We start from the raw sequence: 16,088 nt of genomic DNA, 5'->3' as shown, positions 1-16,088 counted from the left end.
TGTGTGTGTGTGAGTTGTGATGTGATGATGTAGGATAAGCATTGAACTGCTTAACTCAAGATCAGCATTTCACACCCACCAGCCCGTCTCTGGAAACCATATAGAGGGTCACTATGAGTTGACTCAGAGACACAACAGCAACAGTCTTAGTTGTTGAGGGTTTGTGTAGCATGCCTGCTTAGTCCACCATTTTGCTGGAAATGCTGAAACAATACTTACCAACTTACCCATAGGTAAAATCCTATTTATGTTTAAAAAAAAATTGCCAGTTTCTACAAGCACCTACATGGAGAAAGGAATCTAGGCCAGTGACCACCAAATAGTTTCTGTGTGGGCCTTGGGATGAGTATATTAGTTTGTGGGTCATATGTGGTCTCTGTTCTACTTTGTAATCTACAGGGAAAGCTGTTTTCATTTTAGACGGGAAAAAAAAACTTTGAATAGGTTGATTTTACAGTGTATTTTAAGAAAAGTTTTTTTAGTCACATACAAAGTATATAACAAAACATTCATATTTTTTCTAATATTTACTGATAAGTTCTATTATTTAGTAACTGTTATATTATTTTCTTTATAGGCCCAACAATCATTGGATCTTATCCAGTCAAAAATTGTAAAAGCTGCAGGAGATACTACTGTTATTGAGAATAGTGATGTTTCCCCAGAATCGGTATGTGTTTCTTTAACCTCACGTCTATAGGATTAATTACCTTGTAAATTATATGAAAAATGAAAAATACACCAGACTTAGTTCTCATTAGAAAAATGCTTTGTAATGTTCTGCCTTCAGTTATGTTTCACACTTGGCTGAAGTTAATCCCGTTTTCTCTTTTATAAATACCCTACCTGGTGTTGTGAGCTCTGGTAGCATAGTGATTACAAATTGGCCTATGAACCGCAAGGTCAGCAGTTTGAAACTACCAGCCGTTCTGTGGGAGAAACAAAAACCTGGTGGTGTAGGATCAGCCCTGGATTGTTAACTACAAAGTTAGCTGTCCAAACTCACCCCTCAGAAACCCTATACAGGGTCACTGTGAATCAGAACTGAACCTCTGATATGCAGTGGCTTTTTTTGTTTGTTTTTGCACTTCGAAAAAACTGTCTTTTACTTTCTTTGTGAAATATGTTAATTTTAAGTTTTTTTGTTAGAGGCAACATGGTGTTCTGATTACAGATATAGCCTAGACTTCGGCTGTATTTGAATCTTGGCCCTACCATTTAGTAACTTTGTGACTTTTGGCAAAACTCTTCAGCCTCATTGTGCCATGGTTGCCTTATCTTAAAAGACAGTGACAAATAGTACCTATCTTACAGGGTTGTTGCAAGAAATGTTGATTGTTAAGTGTCATCACGTCTGTTCAAGAAGTGTTGGTAAATATATAAAATATCGACTCGATGGCATCTAACAACAACAAATATAAAAATACTTAAAATAGTAGGTTACATCTAGAACCGTGCCTGCCAATAAATAAGAGCTCAGTATATGTTATCTACTGATGTTACTATTTGTGTTGTGAATGTACTCTTCTTTGGTTCTGAGTGAACCTTTTCATGAAAGGAGAAAGTTCTGATATTCATAAAGCCTTTCCTTCTGTAGGTTTTTTCTTTTGTAGTCTAGTGATTATAATATAGCTTTCCTGAGTTCTGTCTAGGTTGTTTCACTAGTTAACAAACACTATTTCTCTATGTAGTTTCTGTTGTGGATTTATATGGCATTTCTCATATTTGTATGCGAAACACGAAATACTTTCTAGTTTGGGTTGAGATGCCTTATTCATGTGTCAAGAGTTTTTCACCACTTCCATCTTCTCTTTCACAGTGTTCTGAAAAAGAGACAATGTCTGTAAGTCTAAATCAGATGGTAACACAGTTACAGCAGTTGCTTCAGGCAGTAAGCCAGCAGCTCACAAAGGAGAAAGAACACTACCAGATACTAGGTGAGAATTACTCAAGTATTGCTGTCTAGTTAGGGAAAATCGCTATCTTCTGTTTGTGTGTGTAATTTGTGTTTGTCATAGACTTAAGGACTATGCCCTAGAGGAATTATTCTCCCTTATCTTGCTTAGTACCTCCAGATAAGAGCTATAGCTATCTTTTAGGAATTTTATTTTCATCTTGTGCATATTATGAAGATTTTGAAACTTGAAGGGGTAAAATAAAAACCTTTATCTTTGCCTCTTTTGACCTGTTTATAAAACAGACTCTCTTGTAGCTTGATTATCTGGATTTTATTCATTGCCATAGTGTCTGTAACTACTTTGTTAGTTACGAATTGGGCGGCTAACCTCAGGGTCAGCAGTTTGAAACTACCAGCTGTTCCACGGGAGAAAGATAAGGCTTTCTGCTCCTGTAAAGATTTACAGCCTCGGAAACCCTGTACAGGGTCGGTATGAGTCGGAACCGACTCCACGGCATATAACAACAACAAGTCCTATGAAGAATCTTTTTGTTTAAAATGATGTAGTGTAGAGTAAAGTGACCCTAGTTGCTGTACTGAGGTGAGATTGCTAAACGTTCGAATATCATGATTTTTTTTTTACGTTGGATCCTGGGTTTTACCTAAGTTTACTTGTATAGCTTCTCTAAGAAATCCATTCTTCAACTCAGAACAGAGAATTTTAATTGGAACTAAGTAACCCATTATTAATTAAATATGATTATAATAAGCTTTATTGTTTACATTGATTTGTTGGCATTTACAGATTAGTTATATTTCAGTTGGTGAATGCACAATTTTTGTTGTTATTACTTAGGCTTTCAGAGTGTGTTTATATATCTCACATATATAAGATCATTGTTATCAAATCTGTTCCGATTCATAGCAATCCTGTATGATGTTTCCAAGTAGCAATTGGTGGGTTTGAACTGCCGACCTTGTGGTTAGCAGTCCAATGCGTATCCTACAGCAGGTGTGGTGCTTTAGGATAAGCACTGAATTGCTAACTGCAGGTCAGCAGTTCAAGCTCACCAGGTGCTCCTCAGAAAACCTCTACAAGGTCACCTAAGAGTCAGAATTGTCTTGATGGTATGTAACAACAACAAAAATAACAGTATGTACTAAACGGTTCAGATAGTCTTTTGAAACTTTTTTTTTCCTACGAAAAGTAACTTTTTTGCTTTGGAGACCAATGAACTATGAAATGCAAAGCAACAGTTTGTCAATGAACTGTCATTTCAGAACCCAAACATTAAGCCTGTGATGGCTATACAAGAGCTTTGTTGTTGTTAGGTGCCATCGAGTCGGTACCGACCCATGGCGACCTTATGTACAGCAGAACGGAACACTACCCAATCCTAGGCCAACCTCACTACTGTTGTCCCTTAGGGATAGACTATTATTGTTAAGTACTATTGAATCGGTTCTGATTCCCAGTGAACCCTGTAAAGAAAGGGTTTCTGAGGAGTGGCTGTTTGGTTTTAACTGCTGACTCTTAGTTAGCAGTCCAGTGCTTATCCTACAGCACCATACCAGAAGTCCAGGGATATGTTGTTGTTGTTGTTGTTGTTAAGTGCCATCAAATCAGTTCTGCCCCATAGTGACTCTGTATAGGATTTCCAAGGAGTAGCTGGTAAGTTTAAACAACCGACCTTGTAGTTCAAACTGACCTTGCAGTCCAGTGCTTTAGCCCACAGCACCATACCAGGACTTGTAAAATTTGGGCTGGAACTCTATTTGTTGCTACAGGGACCTTCTGTCTAGTTTCACAGAATGGTTTTCTATGGCCTGCCTTGTCAAAGCACTCTCCTTTCAAATGCCACTTGGTCACATACTTCGAAGACGCCATTTCTAAATCCCACTGCTGTTGAGTTGATTCTGACTTACAGCTTCTCTATAAGACAGAGTAGAACTACTAATACTCATAGGGCTTCTGATGTGTAAGTCTTTACAGGAGCAGAAGGCCTGAGTTTTCTCCCACAGAGCTCCTGGTGGGTTTGAACTAATGACCTGGTGGTTAACAGTCTACTGCATGTCCTACAGGGCCATCAGACCTCCTTGCCCTCATACGTAGAAAGACTTGTATGAAGGAAATGCTCAAATAGTTGTGGAGCCGGACTACTTCCAGGTGTATGGCTAGGCATCAGGCTGGAAGAATCTCCTGACTCAGGTGGTGGCAGGGGCTGACCAAAATTGGCAAGTCAGTCAGGTGGCTGCAGGTTCATACATTGTGGCAAGTCCCAGCCTCTGCAGGTCAGATGGCAGGCTTCTGCCTTATACCCTGAAATAGGATGTCAGAGGATGATAGGTCAGATGCAGGACCATGAGAGTGAGCTTGCCAAACATTCATACATGAGGAGCTTCAAACAATTTGTGGAAAATAGAATGAAATTTTTGATGCCCTCTTGTATTTGCATGTTGTATGCAGGCCACACCCCCAAGAAAACTCCCTTTTGCATTAATTGGTTGCTTATATCAACTCATAAAATTGAGAACAGTTATAAGCAGTCGCTTAATTATAAATGCCTGACTTATGTACTACCCCTGTAGTTACAAACCAACACCACTAAAACCTATTAAAAGAAAAATGAAAGGTGTACATACAATGGTTCGTAATAAATGCTTACTACTTTCCATAGCACATCAAAATATTGTATAATGTTAAAGATATTTTAGTATATCTGGAAGTGTTTCTTTTAATTTTTTTATGCATAAAAGGTAAGACAAACATTTGACTGATGGTCTATCTGTTGTGACTCACCACAAATTTGACTCTCAGACAAACTTTAGAATGGAATTTGTACATAATGCAGAGACTGCCTTTGTATGCTATCTGCTAACCCTGAGAATCATGGCCAAGTTGACACATAACATTGGCAATCACATTCTACCCCTTGTCAACTTGATAACCTTCAGACATCATTGTAGACCATACATAATCTCCAAATAAAGACAATTACAGAGTCATTGCACCAAACATGATGCAACTAACATGCATGAAGCTGAAAACACACTATTTTTGTTCACATCTTATATTTTATAACAAGTAATGGAATAAAGGAGGGATGAAAACAAAGATATTTGATACATACTCATCCAAATAACAAAACAAGGAATAAATAGTCAAAAACAATTACAGTTCCTGTTTCTGCAACTGATCACATGGTTATTAGCTATTTAAAATTACTTTCTTCCACTATCCAATCCTTATTCTCCTTGCCTTCAGCAAGCACCTCAATTGGTCATGTTTGTTTGCCTGGTGGGGTGACCCAAGCCTTTATTCCTGAAGGGTATGGGCATTAGAAATCATGTCAGAATTTACTAGAGGCTGCTGTAGTTTTCCATTGACTTTAATCACAGTGTATGATAGTACTAAGAGATCATAGGTACCCTGTATTCCAGACCTACTGTTATTTACTACCATTTTGTTGTAATATCAATCTTGTAATAGGGATCACTCACAACGCTATTAAACTGCTCAAGGTCAGTGGTTCAAACCCACTTATCTGCTGCTCGGAAACATAGGGTTCACTATGAATCAATCTAAAACAACACAACAGCATTTAACAATTTTTCCCACATTTTTTTAGTTTTTAAAATTGTAGTAATTTGTTAAGGTAAGTACATTGTGACTTTTAATTTCTAAATATGTTAGCATGTGTTTTCTAAGAACAGTTGCATTCTCTTACATTTTAGTTAACATCCAAAACAATAAAAAAATCCTTGAGTATCATTGATATTCTTTACTCACATTTCCCTAGTTGCACCAAAATATCATATGTTTTCAAAGATCCAGTCAAAATTAATAACTTTGCATTAAAATATTTTGCCCACAGAATCCTACAGTATCGTTTAATCCTACATTCACTCCTCAGAAACCCTGTCCAGGCCATTATGAGTTGGAATCAACTTGATGGCACTTAACAACAGCAACAACATTGTTATTTTAACTCTTTTTGAATAAGATTAAAATAATCTCTTCCTTATTCTTAGTTTACTTGGAATTTATGTTCAAATTTGTTAAAAATCCAGCATCTTTATTCTGCCTATTGAGATCCGTCTCTTGGTTTTGGTTATCATTAATATTAGTTGCTTTGAGCCTAGTTTTAAAAAGGGCCATACCAAACCACATGGAAAATATACTTTTTGGTGTTTAACAAATGTCTTCGGATTGTTTTTTGTGGTATTGTTTTAAAATGAATGTATTCTTTTCTGATTTTTTACAGAGTGAAGTAATTGGGAAACTGTTCATTCAAGGATAAAAGAAGGCACTGTATTATATTTTGCCAAATTAAAGCCTTATTTATGTTTTCACCTTTCTACTTTGTCAGAAACACTGAACAGAGTTTTGTCTTTTCTAATCCTTGTTAGACTACTGATTTAAAGAGAGAGAGAAAAAAAAAAAAATCCAACTCTGTAGACACCTTCAGAGTTTAGTTTTATAATAAAAACTGTTTGAATAATTAGACCTTTACATTCCTGAAGATAAAATACACATGTAATCTTTTATCTTATTTTGCTCAATAAAATTGTTCAGAAGATCAAAAGTGGTAAAGACAATGTAAAATTTAACATTTAATACCAATGAATGCTGCTAACTTAACATTTTGGGGGAATAATAGTCCAAGACTTCAACGCAAACAAGGTATTTTTTTGTTGCTAACGTGATCAGTTTTTGTAGTGGTGTCAACAAATAAAGGATGCTTATTTGTACAATCAGACGAGTTGTGGAATGGTATCAAGGACTTCATACTTGAAGAAAGTAAAAGGTCATTTAAAAAAAAAAAAAAAACAGCAAGAAAGTAAAGACTGAAATTCAAGTCAGAAGAGACTTTGAAATTTGCTCTTGAATGTAGAATAGCCAAAGCAAATGGAAGAAATGTTGAAAAAGCTGAACAGAAGATTTCACAGGGTGGCTAGAGAAGACAGAGTGTAAAGTATTATAATGAAATATGAGAGGCCTAGAGTTAGAAAACCAAGAGAGAAGAACATGCTCAGTATTTCTTAAGGACTTAAAAAAAATTCTAGCCTTGAGTTAAACGATACTGTAGGATTCTGTGGGCAAAATATTTTAATATACAATATTTGAATTAAAAAAAAGATGGAAGGAATACACAGTGTCACTGTATCCAAAAAAAATTGGTGGATATTCAACCATTTCAGGAAGTAAAATATGATCAAGAAATGATAGTACTGAAGACAGAAGTCCAAGCTGAGCAAATACTCTCAGAGACTGAACTTAAATGAAGACGCTGCACTCTGAAGGCACTGGTGTAAAAGCTTCTAGGAATTGGTAAAATATCAACTGAAATGCTTCAACAAATGGAGTTGTTGCTGGAGATGCTCGTTCATATGTATCAAGATCTTTTGCAGCTCGTTCATATGTATCAAGAACTTGTCCAGCTGACTGGAAGAGATCCACATATGTGTCCCTTCCAAATGAAGGAGATCCAATGGGATGAAGAAATTATTGAACAGTATCATGTGCAAGTCAATTCTGAAAATAATTTTGAAATGGTTGCAGCAGTATAGCAACAGGGAACTGCCAAAAAGTCAAGACATACTGAGAAGAGGATATGGAACAAGGGATATCACTGTTGATATCAGAAAGCAGAGAATACTTTTGTTTTATTGACAATGCAAAGGCATTCAACTGTGGATTATAACAAATTATTGGTACATTGCACAGAATGGGGATTCCAGAAAAATTCATTGTACTCATGTGGAAACTGTACCTAGACCAAGTGGTAGGTAGTCATTTGAATGAAACGAGATACTGTATGGTTTAAAATAAGGAAAGGTATGCATGAAGGTTATATCCTTTCACTGTACTTACTCTTCCTGTATGCTGAGCAAATAATCTAAGAGGCTGGATTTAAATGATGAAGAAGTACATAGCATTAGGATTAGAAAAAGACTCAGTAACAACCTGTGAAATGCAGATGATACAAACTTGATTGCTGAAAGCAAAGAGGTTTTGAAGCTGTTGATGAAGATCAAAGACCTTCAGTATGGGTTACTCCTCAACCTAAAGGAAACAAAAATCCTCACAACTGAACTGATAAGCAACATCATGATAAATGAAGAAAAGATTGAAGTTATCAATGAATGATTTCACAATCAGCACCCATGGAAGCAGTCAAGAAATGAAGCAATGTATATTTATGACATTGAGTAAATCTATTGCAAAGACCTCTTTAAAGTGACAAAAAAAACAAGGATGTCACCTTGAGGATTACGGTGCACCTCCCCCAAGCTATAGTGTTTATAATATCCTTACATGTATATGAAGCTGGGCAATGAATGAAGAAGAATTGATGCATTTGAATCATGGTGTTGGTGAAAAAGATTGAAGATGCCATAGACAGCAGAATAATCATTCTCTCTTCGAAGACGTACAGCCAGAATACTCCTTAGAAGTGAGGGTGGTGACACTTCATCTCATGTAGTTTGGGTGTGTCCTCAGGAGGGATTAGTCCCTGGAGGGGAATACCATGCTTGGTAAAGTAGAGGGCCAATAAAAATGAAGATGCTCCTCAGTGAGATGGACTAGCATAGTGGCTGCAACAGTGGACTCAGACATCACAATGATTGTGACAATGATGCAGGACTGGTGCAATTTTTTGTTATGTTATACACAGGGTCGCTATGAACCAGAGCCAATTTGGTACCTAATGATATTAATCAACTTGTTCTGGTTTTCATTGAGCTTTTACAGATTTCTTCAGCAACACAGTTCAAAATAAGAATACATTTTTTTTGGTTGGAAATATATACAAGAATATACGCACCCTTTAAATTTGTACATGTAGTTTATTGACATTGGTTACATCACATGTATCATCATTCTGTCTCTGCCTGTATTATTTCACCACTCTTAACATAGAACTCTTCCTAACCCTTAAAATTATGGAGTCCTAGTGTGGCTTTGTATGGTGAGCACTGGACTACAAGGTTAGTTCAAAGTACAAGGTTCACAGTTCAAACTCAACAGCCACTCCTCGAAAACCCTAAACAGGCTCACTATGAGTCAGAACTGATTTGACAGTACTTAACAACAACCACCCCAGCAGTGTCTTTTCAGTGTTACATAGATAGTTCTTCAATAGGGACAGTAGTCAAAAGTAGTCAAGGCAGGCAATACTGAGGCAAATTCTTGTTTAAAGATGACTTTGTGGTATAGTTTTGGCTTAACTTTAAAAAGTTGTTTGCAGGCAGTAGATTGGGGTGGGAGGGGACGCTCCCTCCAGTCTCAAAAAAAAAAATGTGTTCAGTAAGTCTGGTTTCCCGTAAGAATTTGAAGCAGAATACAATTATTAATTGCAGGCCATCAAATATGGTAAGGTATTTATTATATACCCTCTCTGCCCAGAGCTCAATCTCTGTGGTCTGTGCCATTTATACTGCCCATGCGGGCTATGGTTTAGCATTTAAAATTGTATACCATCCCCACTTCAGGAGCAGAAACTCTTTAGTTTTACAATTGCTATTTCACTTGAAATTAGTCACTAAATTCCTGTTTTGTCAGATACTGTGTTTACAGCTATTTTCTTTATGTTGTAGTTTCTTACATTTTTTTGTTAAAAAATTGGATGAACGCACCAAGCTTCTTCAGATGCTAAATAACCACTAACAAATAGCATGTGTTTTTGAGTGCTAAAATGCCTGTTAGACCACAATGTGACAGCCTTGTTTCTTGAATGTTCTAGTTACGATTCCACTTAAGACCTCTGCACTTTCTGTTTTCTCATCTTACTTAGAACTCCTCTCAGACAGCAGCCTTGGTTTGCTCCCTCACCATCTTGAAGTCTGATTAAATGTAACCTTTCTCATGAGCTCTTTTCTGGTTATCAATTTCCCACCTGGCATCTCTATCCAACTACCCAACTTTATTTATTTATTTTCATTCTATTTTTCCATGAATTTTTTTTAATGATTTATTGTGAATTATGTGATAGTTTACATGGGAGAACATTAGTTTTACATTCATTCTATCGTATATCGTCTCATTGTCATGGTTACAATCCCCTCCATGCAATCCTTCCCCCGTGCCTCCCAGGTCTTCAGTACACAGTCGCTCTCCCTTTCTGGATCTAAAGTCTCCAGCTGCTCCATCGCTCCATGTCATCATCTCTGGCTCCATTTCAGGCATCACTGCTTCTCTGGGTAGGGTCCCGCTTTCTGCTTTTCTCCCTTGATGGTCCTCGGGACCTCCGCTCCCAGACTGAAAAGTCAATCACTCCCCTCCTTGCTATAAAACGTCCACCTTTACACTTCCAACCCTCACAGTCAGTCCTGATAACAATCATTCATCATTATATCACAAGAGACCCATCTGCATTTCATTGCATCAGCCCCGCCTAGTCAGATTGAACACTACTCACTGGAGATTCTACCTTCCTCCAGGCCCTCTGAATCTAGGTTCCCTCTTGAAAGCTTGTAAGCCAGTCACTTCTTGCCTTTGTAGCCCCCCACCCCCCATTTTGGGTAGCCAATGTCCAAGTTGCCCATCCCTGTCTACTCTGCGTGTGGAGTGGGTGGGAATGATTGTCGCTGTAAAGACTTGTTCCCTCCTTTGAGCTACTGCTTCCATAGGTGTAGGTCAAGTTCATCAAATTGTATGAGAATATATATATATATATATTTTTTTTTTCCCCTCTTCTTTTTACTTCTGGTTGAGCTCTGATCATCCAGTCATCGAAGCCAGGACAAGAGGTACCATCTGCAAGTGTGGGTGTTCTTCTGCCAGCTTTATTTTTGTTAGTAGTACTTAGTCTTCTCCCTGGAAAGTCATCTCCACGAGGGCAACAATTGTCTTGTTTGTGCCTCTGTCCTTAGCCCTGAAAAGTACAGAACCACTTACATGTGTTCAAATATGAAAGAATGAGTTAAGGATTATTTTAAAGCATTGCTTCCCAACCCTTTCAACCCACAGGACATACCCAAAATATGTCCAGTGGTTTTAGCTTTCCGATTTGGTCTACCTGAGGACTTGCCTGGCTCCTGTAATTAGAAAGTTCGTCTACAGGCCTCCTGTTTGCCAGCTGCTCTCTCTCCTTTGCCTTTTCCTATAAGCACACTTTTGTCTGCCATGTGAGAAATCAAACATATCTCCATCTTAGCGCAATCTCTTGCCACTCTTTTTCTTCACAGCTATATTCCTTAAGAGAACTGTGTAATTATACTATTCTTAAGTTTTTATCTTTGAATTAAAAAAAAAAAAATTGTAACCATCCCTAAAGACGCTCAACTCCATCTCCTACAAATTGTGTTCCTTCCCTCAGCATTCCAATCAAACAGACCTGTCTTTGCCTCTAAAGTGCTGGAGGTTCACAAAATTGCCTGTTCTGTTTGTGATTGTTAGCATTACTAATATTGACTTTATTAAACTATATTGAACATTATGTTCTTGTTACATGCATTAGCACTGGACTGCTTAAGTGCAAGGCCGGCATTTCAACTTCACCAACCATTCCTTAGAAACCCTGTACAGGGTTGCTATGAATCAGAATTGATTCAATGGCACTTCTCACTCCCTCACTCCTGAATCACGTGGGAAAAGCTTATCACACTCCCACTTACTAATCTTCGAAGATGCAGGTAACTCCATGATCTCTAAATATGCCCAGTTCATTAGAGAATGACAAAATGACATACTAGCCACAACTATTACCACCTGTCCACCGCTTCTCACTGTTTTAAAGCAGATCCCTGGGAGAGGAAGGGGCATCAAAAGAGAGAGTCCCGTGTTCAGTCTCCAGTGATTCCTGGCTTTATTGAATCATTGAGTTCTGAGATAAGCTCAGATTGGAAAGAAGGACAACTGTAGTTAAGCAGCAAACGATCCTTTGGTAGGATGAAGAGATGTGATGGGGAGTAGGGAGGTGACTCTTAGCAGAATGTACCCTTCAGAGTGGCAAAACTAGTAAGTTTTCTGGGATTCAGTGACATTGTGGATAACATCCAGATGAGCTGTTTTGCAGGTGTTCCACCCCAGCAACAAGAGGCTATGGGGTTAACAGCTGTGGGCAGTAGCTGTATTGTCCACAGAGTTGCAACCGTGGTCAGATTTTCCTCATGTGTCTTGCATCCCAGGACACAGACTGCATCTGGACCACAGCCACTCATGGAATCTGCCCTAGATGAAACAGTGACCACCAGAAAAGGGCTGCAGTTGTGCCCTCAGTTAAAAACAGAGAAGATTGTTCTTTGGCCCCTGAGGCTCTCTTCAGGAGTCTGCAAGGGCCAAACAAGATTTTCTTCCTGTTTGCTGTGTTGACACTGTGCTGATGATTACTAAAAACAGTCATGGATACAATTGCTGGCACCTCAGCAAGAATCAGCAGTGACACCAAACAGTATGAGCAATTCACTAATTTCTAATAAAAGCTGTGTCAGATTCACTTATGAAGGCCATTTTTGTGGAGATGGGTGGTTTTCATGAATGATTTTTGGATATAACTGTCCACATTTCATAAGATTTGCACAACTCTCGAACCACTGTTTTCCTAATGACCGATGGTTGATATAACAAAATGATGCACGGCTAGAAGACCCGTTCAGTGCCCTAGATCTAGAATTGTAATGTCGCAGTGCAAAAAGATCATTGATATTTCGGATCCCACATTGTAGTTAATCTTTATGAAATGACCTCTTGATGAGTTTTGCTGTAGTATCAAAGAAGAGCCATGATTATAAGAGCCTGTTTCTACCAAAAGTGGGTGTGAGTCCAATGTTCTTCATGTACTTCAAAACAACATATCATACATAACACACTGAATGCAGAAGCAGTTGTCTTCTAGTGGTGCTGGTGGTTGTGTGCCATGGAGTTGGTTCTGACACATGGTGACCCTGCATAGAGTGTCCGAGGCTGTACATCTTTACAGGAGCAGAAAGCCTCATCTTTCTCCTGTGGAATGGCTGATAGTTCCAAACTACTGACTCTGAGGTTAGCAGCCTGACTTGTAACCACACCAAACCAGACCCACTGCCATGGAGTCAGTTCTAACTCATAGCGACCCTCTAGAGTTTCCAAGATGCCAATCTTCACCCCAGATTGCCACATCTTTCTCCTGTGGAGCTACTGCTGGGTCCAATGCCAACCTTTTGTTTAGTGTTCTTTGTCCTCTAGTAAGCTAGATACTGAAAAGATGAAAATGTGTAAGGCAATGCCCCTCACTAAATTTTTTGGGTTGGTTTTAGAAAATTAAATTTTATGAAAACACAGTTACTTTAAAACATGAATGACTATTTTTTTTAATTTTGGGGTTTTAACTTTTAATACTCTAATAATTGATAGCAGCATTAAAACTAAAACCTTTAATAGTGTGACCTGAGTCCTGAGACCAAAAATTTGAGAGTCATTGATCTGGTGTGTGTTTTCCAACAAGTTTAAACGATATTGGGCAACTATTAGCATCATGTTTTATTTTGTGTTATATTTAATTAATTAATTTTTTTAAACCATTTTCTTTGCTTCCTTTTAATTGGTTTGGATTTATTTTGTTGCTCTGGGCAAACCTACTGTCCTAAAATTTAATTCCTTTCTTTTTAATGTGTTCTTGGTTTCTAGTGCATTTGTTTCTGGCTATGAATTTCTCACTGAACTTGTCTGCATTCCACAGATTGTGATGTATAGGAATATTGTCCTTCAAGTCTTAAGTTTTTTAGAAATCATGAGTATTTCAAATATAGAAAAAAGCACAAAAAATAAATAGAAGCAAACCAGTGTACATTGCATCTGCCAAATTATCAAATATTAATATTTGTCATATTTGCTTGACATTTTTTAAAGAAAAAGGCACAGTTGAAGCATCTTGTAAGCCACCCCCTGATCTCATTTCCTTCCCTCTCCAGAGGTAGCTGCTGAAAGTGATGTTTATCTTTTAATTCCATGCCTTACTATTAATATATATGTATGTATCCATAAAAAAAGTACTGTTTTGTGTGTTTTCAGATTCCACATATTCTTCCATTTGCTTAATTTGCTCAATATTAGCTTTAAAACCTAGAATGGCAGCTTTTATTTATTCAATTCAACTGTAACTATGCCATAATTTGTCTTATCTCCTGCTAAGGGACATTTATGTTGTCACCAATTTATAAAAAATTGTATGCAATGTACGTTTTTACGTCCTTTAAGCTAAGACTTATTCTGAAGTGTGTTTTCAAAATAATGGCTTTCCATATAATTAGTTTTTAATATTGAATTTTGGTCCACAAACATGACCTGTATGACATCAGTTTTTAAAAATTTGTGGGGACTTATGAAGACTATTCTAAACGAAAAAAACCAAGCAACTTACTGCCTTTTGTTTAGAATTAAAAATGAGGGACTTCCGGTTTGGGGGTGGGTTAGCAGAGACATACTGAAAGCTCCTCTGCTAAAATCTAAAAAAAAAGCAGAGAGCAGCCTGCAAAATAGCTGCAGAGCTCAGGATCTTGTATAAGGTTCCAGGTGCCAGTTTCCTTTGCCCACCTGTGAAGAAATCTGCCTATGGAAGCAAAATACGGTGATTTCTGATTTGATCCGGCCACGGCAGCTGGCAGCCAGAAGTCCTCAGGTCGGAGGGCGGGGCCACAGCCAAGCGGAGGCAGTGACCCAGCGCTAGAAGCTGCAGAGCTGCACATCTGGAGGGAGCTGTGTGACCGATTTTTCATCTTTTGACTTTTCATTTTTCATGTATCTTTCTTCTTCACTCTGATCGTGCCTCCACTACCCAGCCCAGACGCCATCAGGTGGATGAGAGAACACTCCCAAAAAGGTCCAGCATTGCACCCATAGTTTTCCAGTGGCACAGAGAGGAAACCCGCAGGCTGCTTCTTATGACATCCTGACTCTGGAACCCAAACCCAAGGTTTACTTGGGTGGGACCCTTTATCCCTGCCTGCACAGCAAAGTCCAGTGGACAGTGTCAATCACTATTTTATTTTTTATTTTGATTGGTGGTTTCTGTCTTTGCTTTTTATATTGTTTCTGTCTTTGGTCTTTTTGGCCTCACTCTTCTCCCAGGGGTTGGAGCTTACCCAAGAAGAGACAGCAACTCTGCCCATATAGCCAAGCTACAAGCATACCCTGTAATACTCCACCATCATTACAACCAACAGTGACATTTTGAAATTTATCAGACAGCCTTGAAGGCAAGAAGCTAAAAGAGGACATTAAACTCATACTCACATTAGGCTACAGGTTTTTTCTTTTCTTCTTTTCTCCCTCCTTTCCCCTTTCTGCAATTATAGACTATAGTATCCAATCTAGTTTTTGTTGTTGTTTTGGTGACTCCCCCCACCCTCCAGCTGTTGCTGTTTTGCTGTTTTATGCTCCTCCTCCTACCTTTGGGGGACTCTTTCTCTCCCCGTATTAACCCAAGAAGAGACAGCAATTGCTGCCATATAGCCAAGCCACAATCACACTCTATAAAACAACAAAATCCAGGCAAGAACCAATACCAACTACCAGGGAGGCAGACAACACCTGTGAAAGTTACTTTGAGTTAAGCAATTCGAAGAGTGGAAAGGGAAGCACGCATTCTGATCACATCCACCTGTGGGCAATCAGCATAAAAAATACCAAAACATACATTCAATTAAATATTAAGGCTAAACATGTCCAAGAAGCAAAAGCAGATGACCATATTAGCACATGTCCAAAAACAAGATAATACAACCTGGAGTACATTCTAGAAGGAGGGCAGGCCTTGAAAATGCCTGAGAAGGAATTCAGAAAAATGATTATAAAATGTTTCAAAACAGTTCACAACAGAGTTGAGAAAAATAAGTCAGGAGAGTGCTACAGGAGCAATCAAGATAGACACAGCATTGGAAACAATTCAAAACCTAAAGAAAGAGGTCCAAACGAACAGTAATAGAATATCATAACTGGACAAAACACTGAAAGGACAAAGGAGTAGAATAGAAGAGCTGGAAGGCAGAACTAGTGAGCTGGAAGACAAATCTCTCAATACCACTAAGATAGAAGAGCAAACAGAAAAAAAGATTAAAAAAAAGAAATCTAAAGGTCTAAGATTCATGTTGGACAACATGAATAGGAATAACTTAAGAATTATTGGCATTCCAGAACAGGAAGAATCACACAAGTCCATAGAGGAAATAGTTTAAGAACTGCTGGAAGAAAATTTCCCTAACATCCTGA

The 16,088-nt window shown here is 38.1% G+C and overlaps 1 protein-coding gene across 1 annotated transcript in view; it reads left to right on the top strand.

The window, feature by feature from the left end:
• Nucleotides 1-2,146, top strand: part of KTN1 (kinectin 1 (kinesin receptor)) — an 88,700-nt gene extending 86,554 nt beyond the window's left edge. The window contains exons 41-43 of the mRNA XM_006864643.1: nt 578-670; nt 1,820-1,937; nt 2,067-2,146. Of these exons, the coding sequence (XP_006864705.1) occupies nt 578-670; nt 1,820-1,937; nt 2,067-2,146 (291 nt within the window). The remainder of the gene's footprint in view (nt 1-577; nt 671-1,819; nt 1,938-2,066) is intronic.
• The last annotated feature ends 13,942 nt before the right edge of the window (nt 2,147-16,088 follow it).

The sequence above is a fragment of the Chrysochloris asiatica genome, unplaced genomic scaffold, assembly GCF_000296735.1.
Source record: "Chrysochloris asiatica unplaced genomic scaffold, ChrAsi1.0 scaffold00067, whole genome shotgun sequence".
Taxonomy (NCBI): Eukaryota; Metazoa; Chordata; class Mammalia; order Afrosoricida; family Chrysochloridae; genus Chrysochloris; species Chrysochloris asiatica.
The sequence above is the reverse complement of the archived record's forward strand: the minus strand, read 5'-3'. Positions and strand labels throughout refer to the sequence as shown.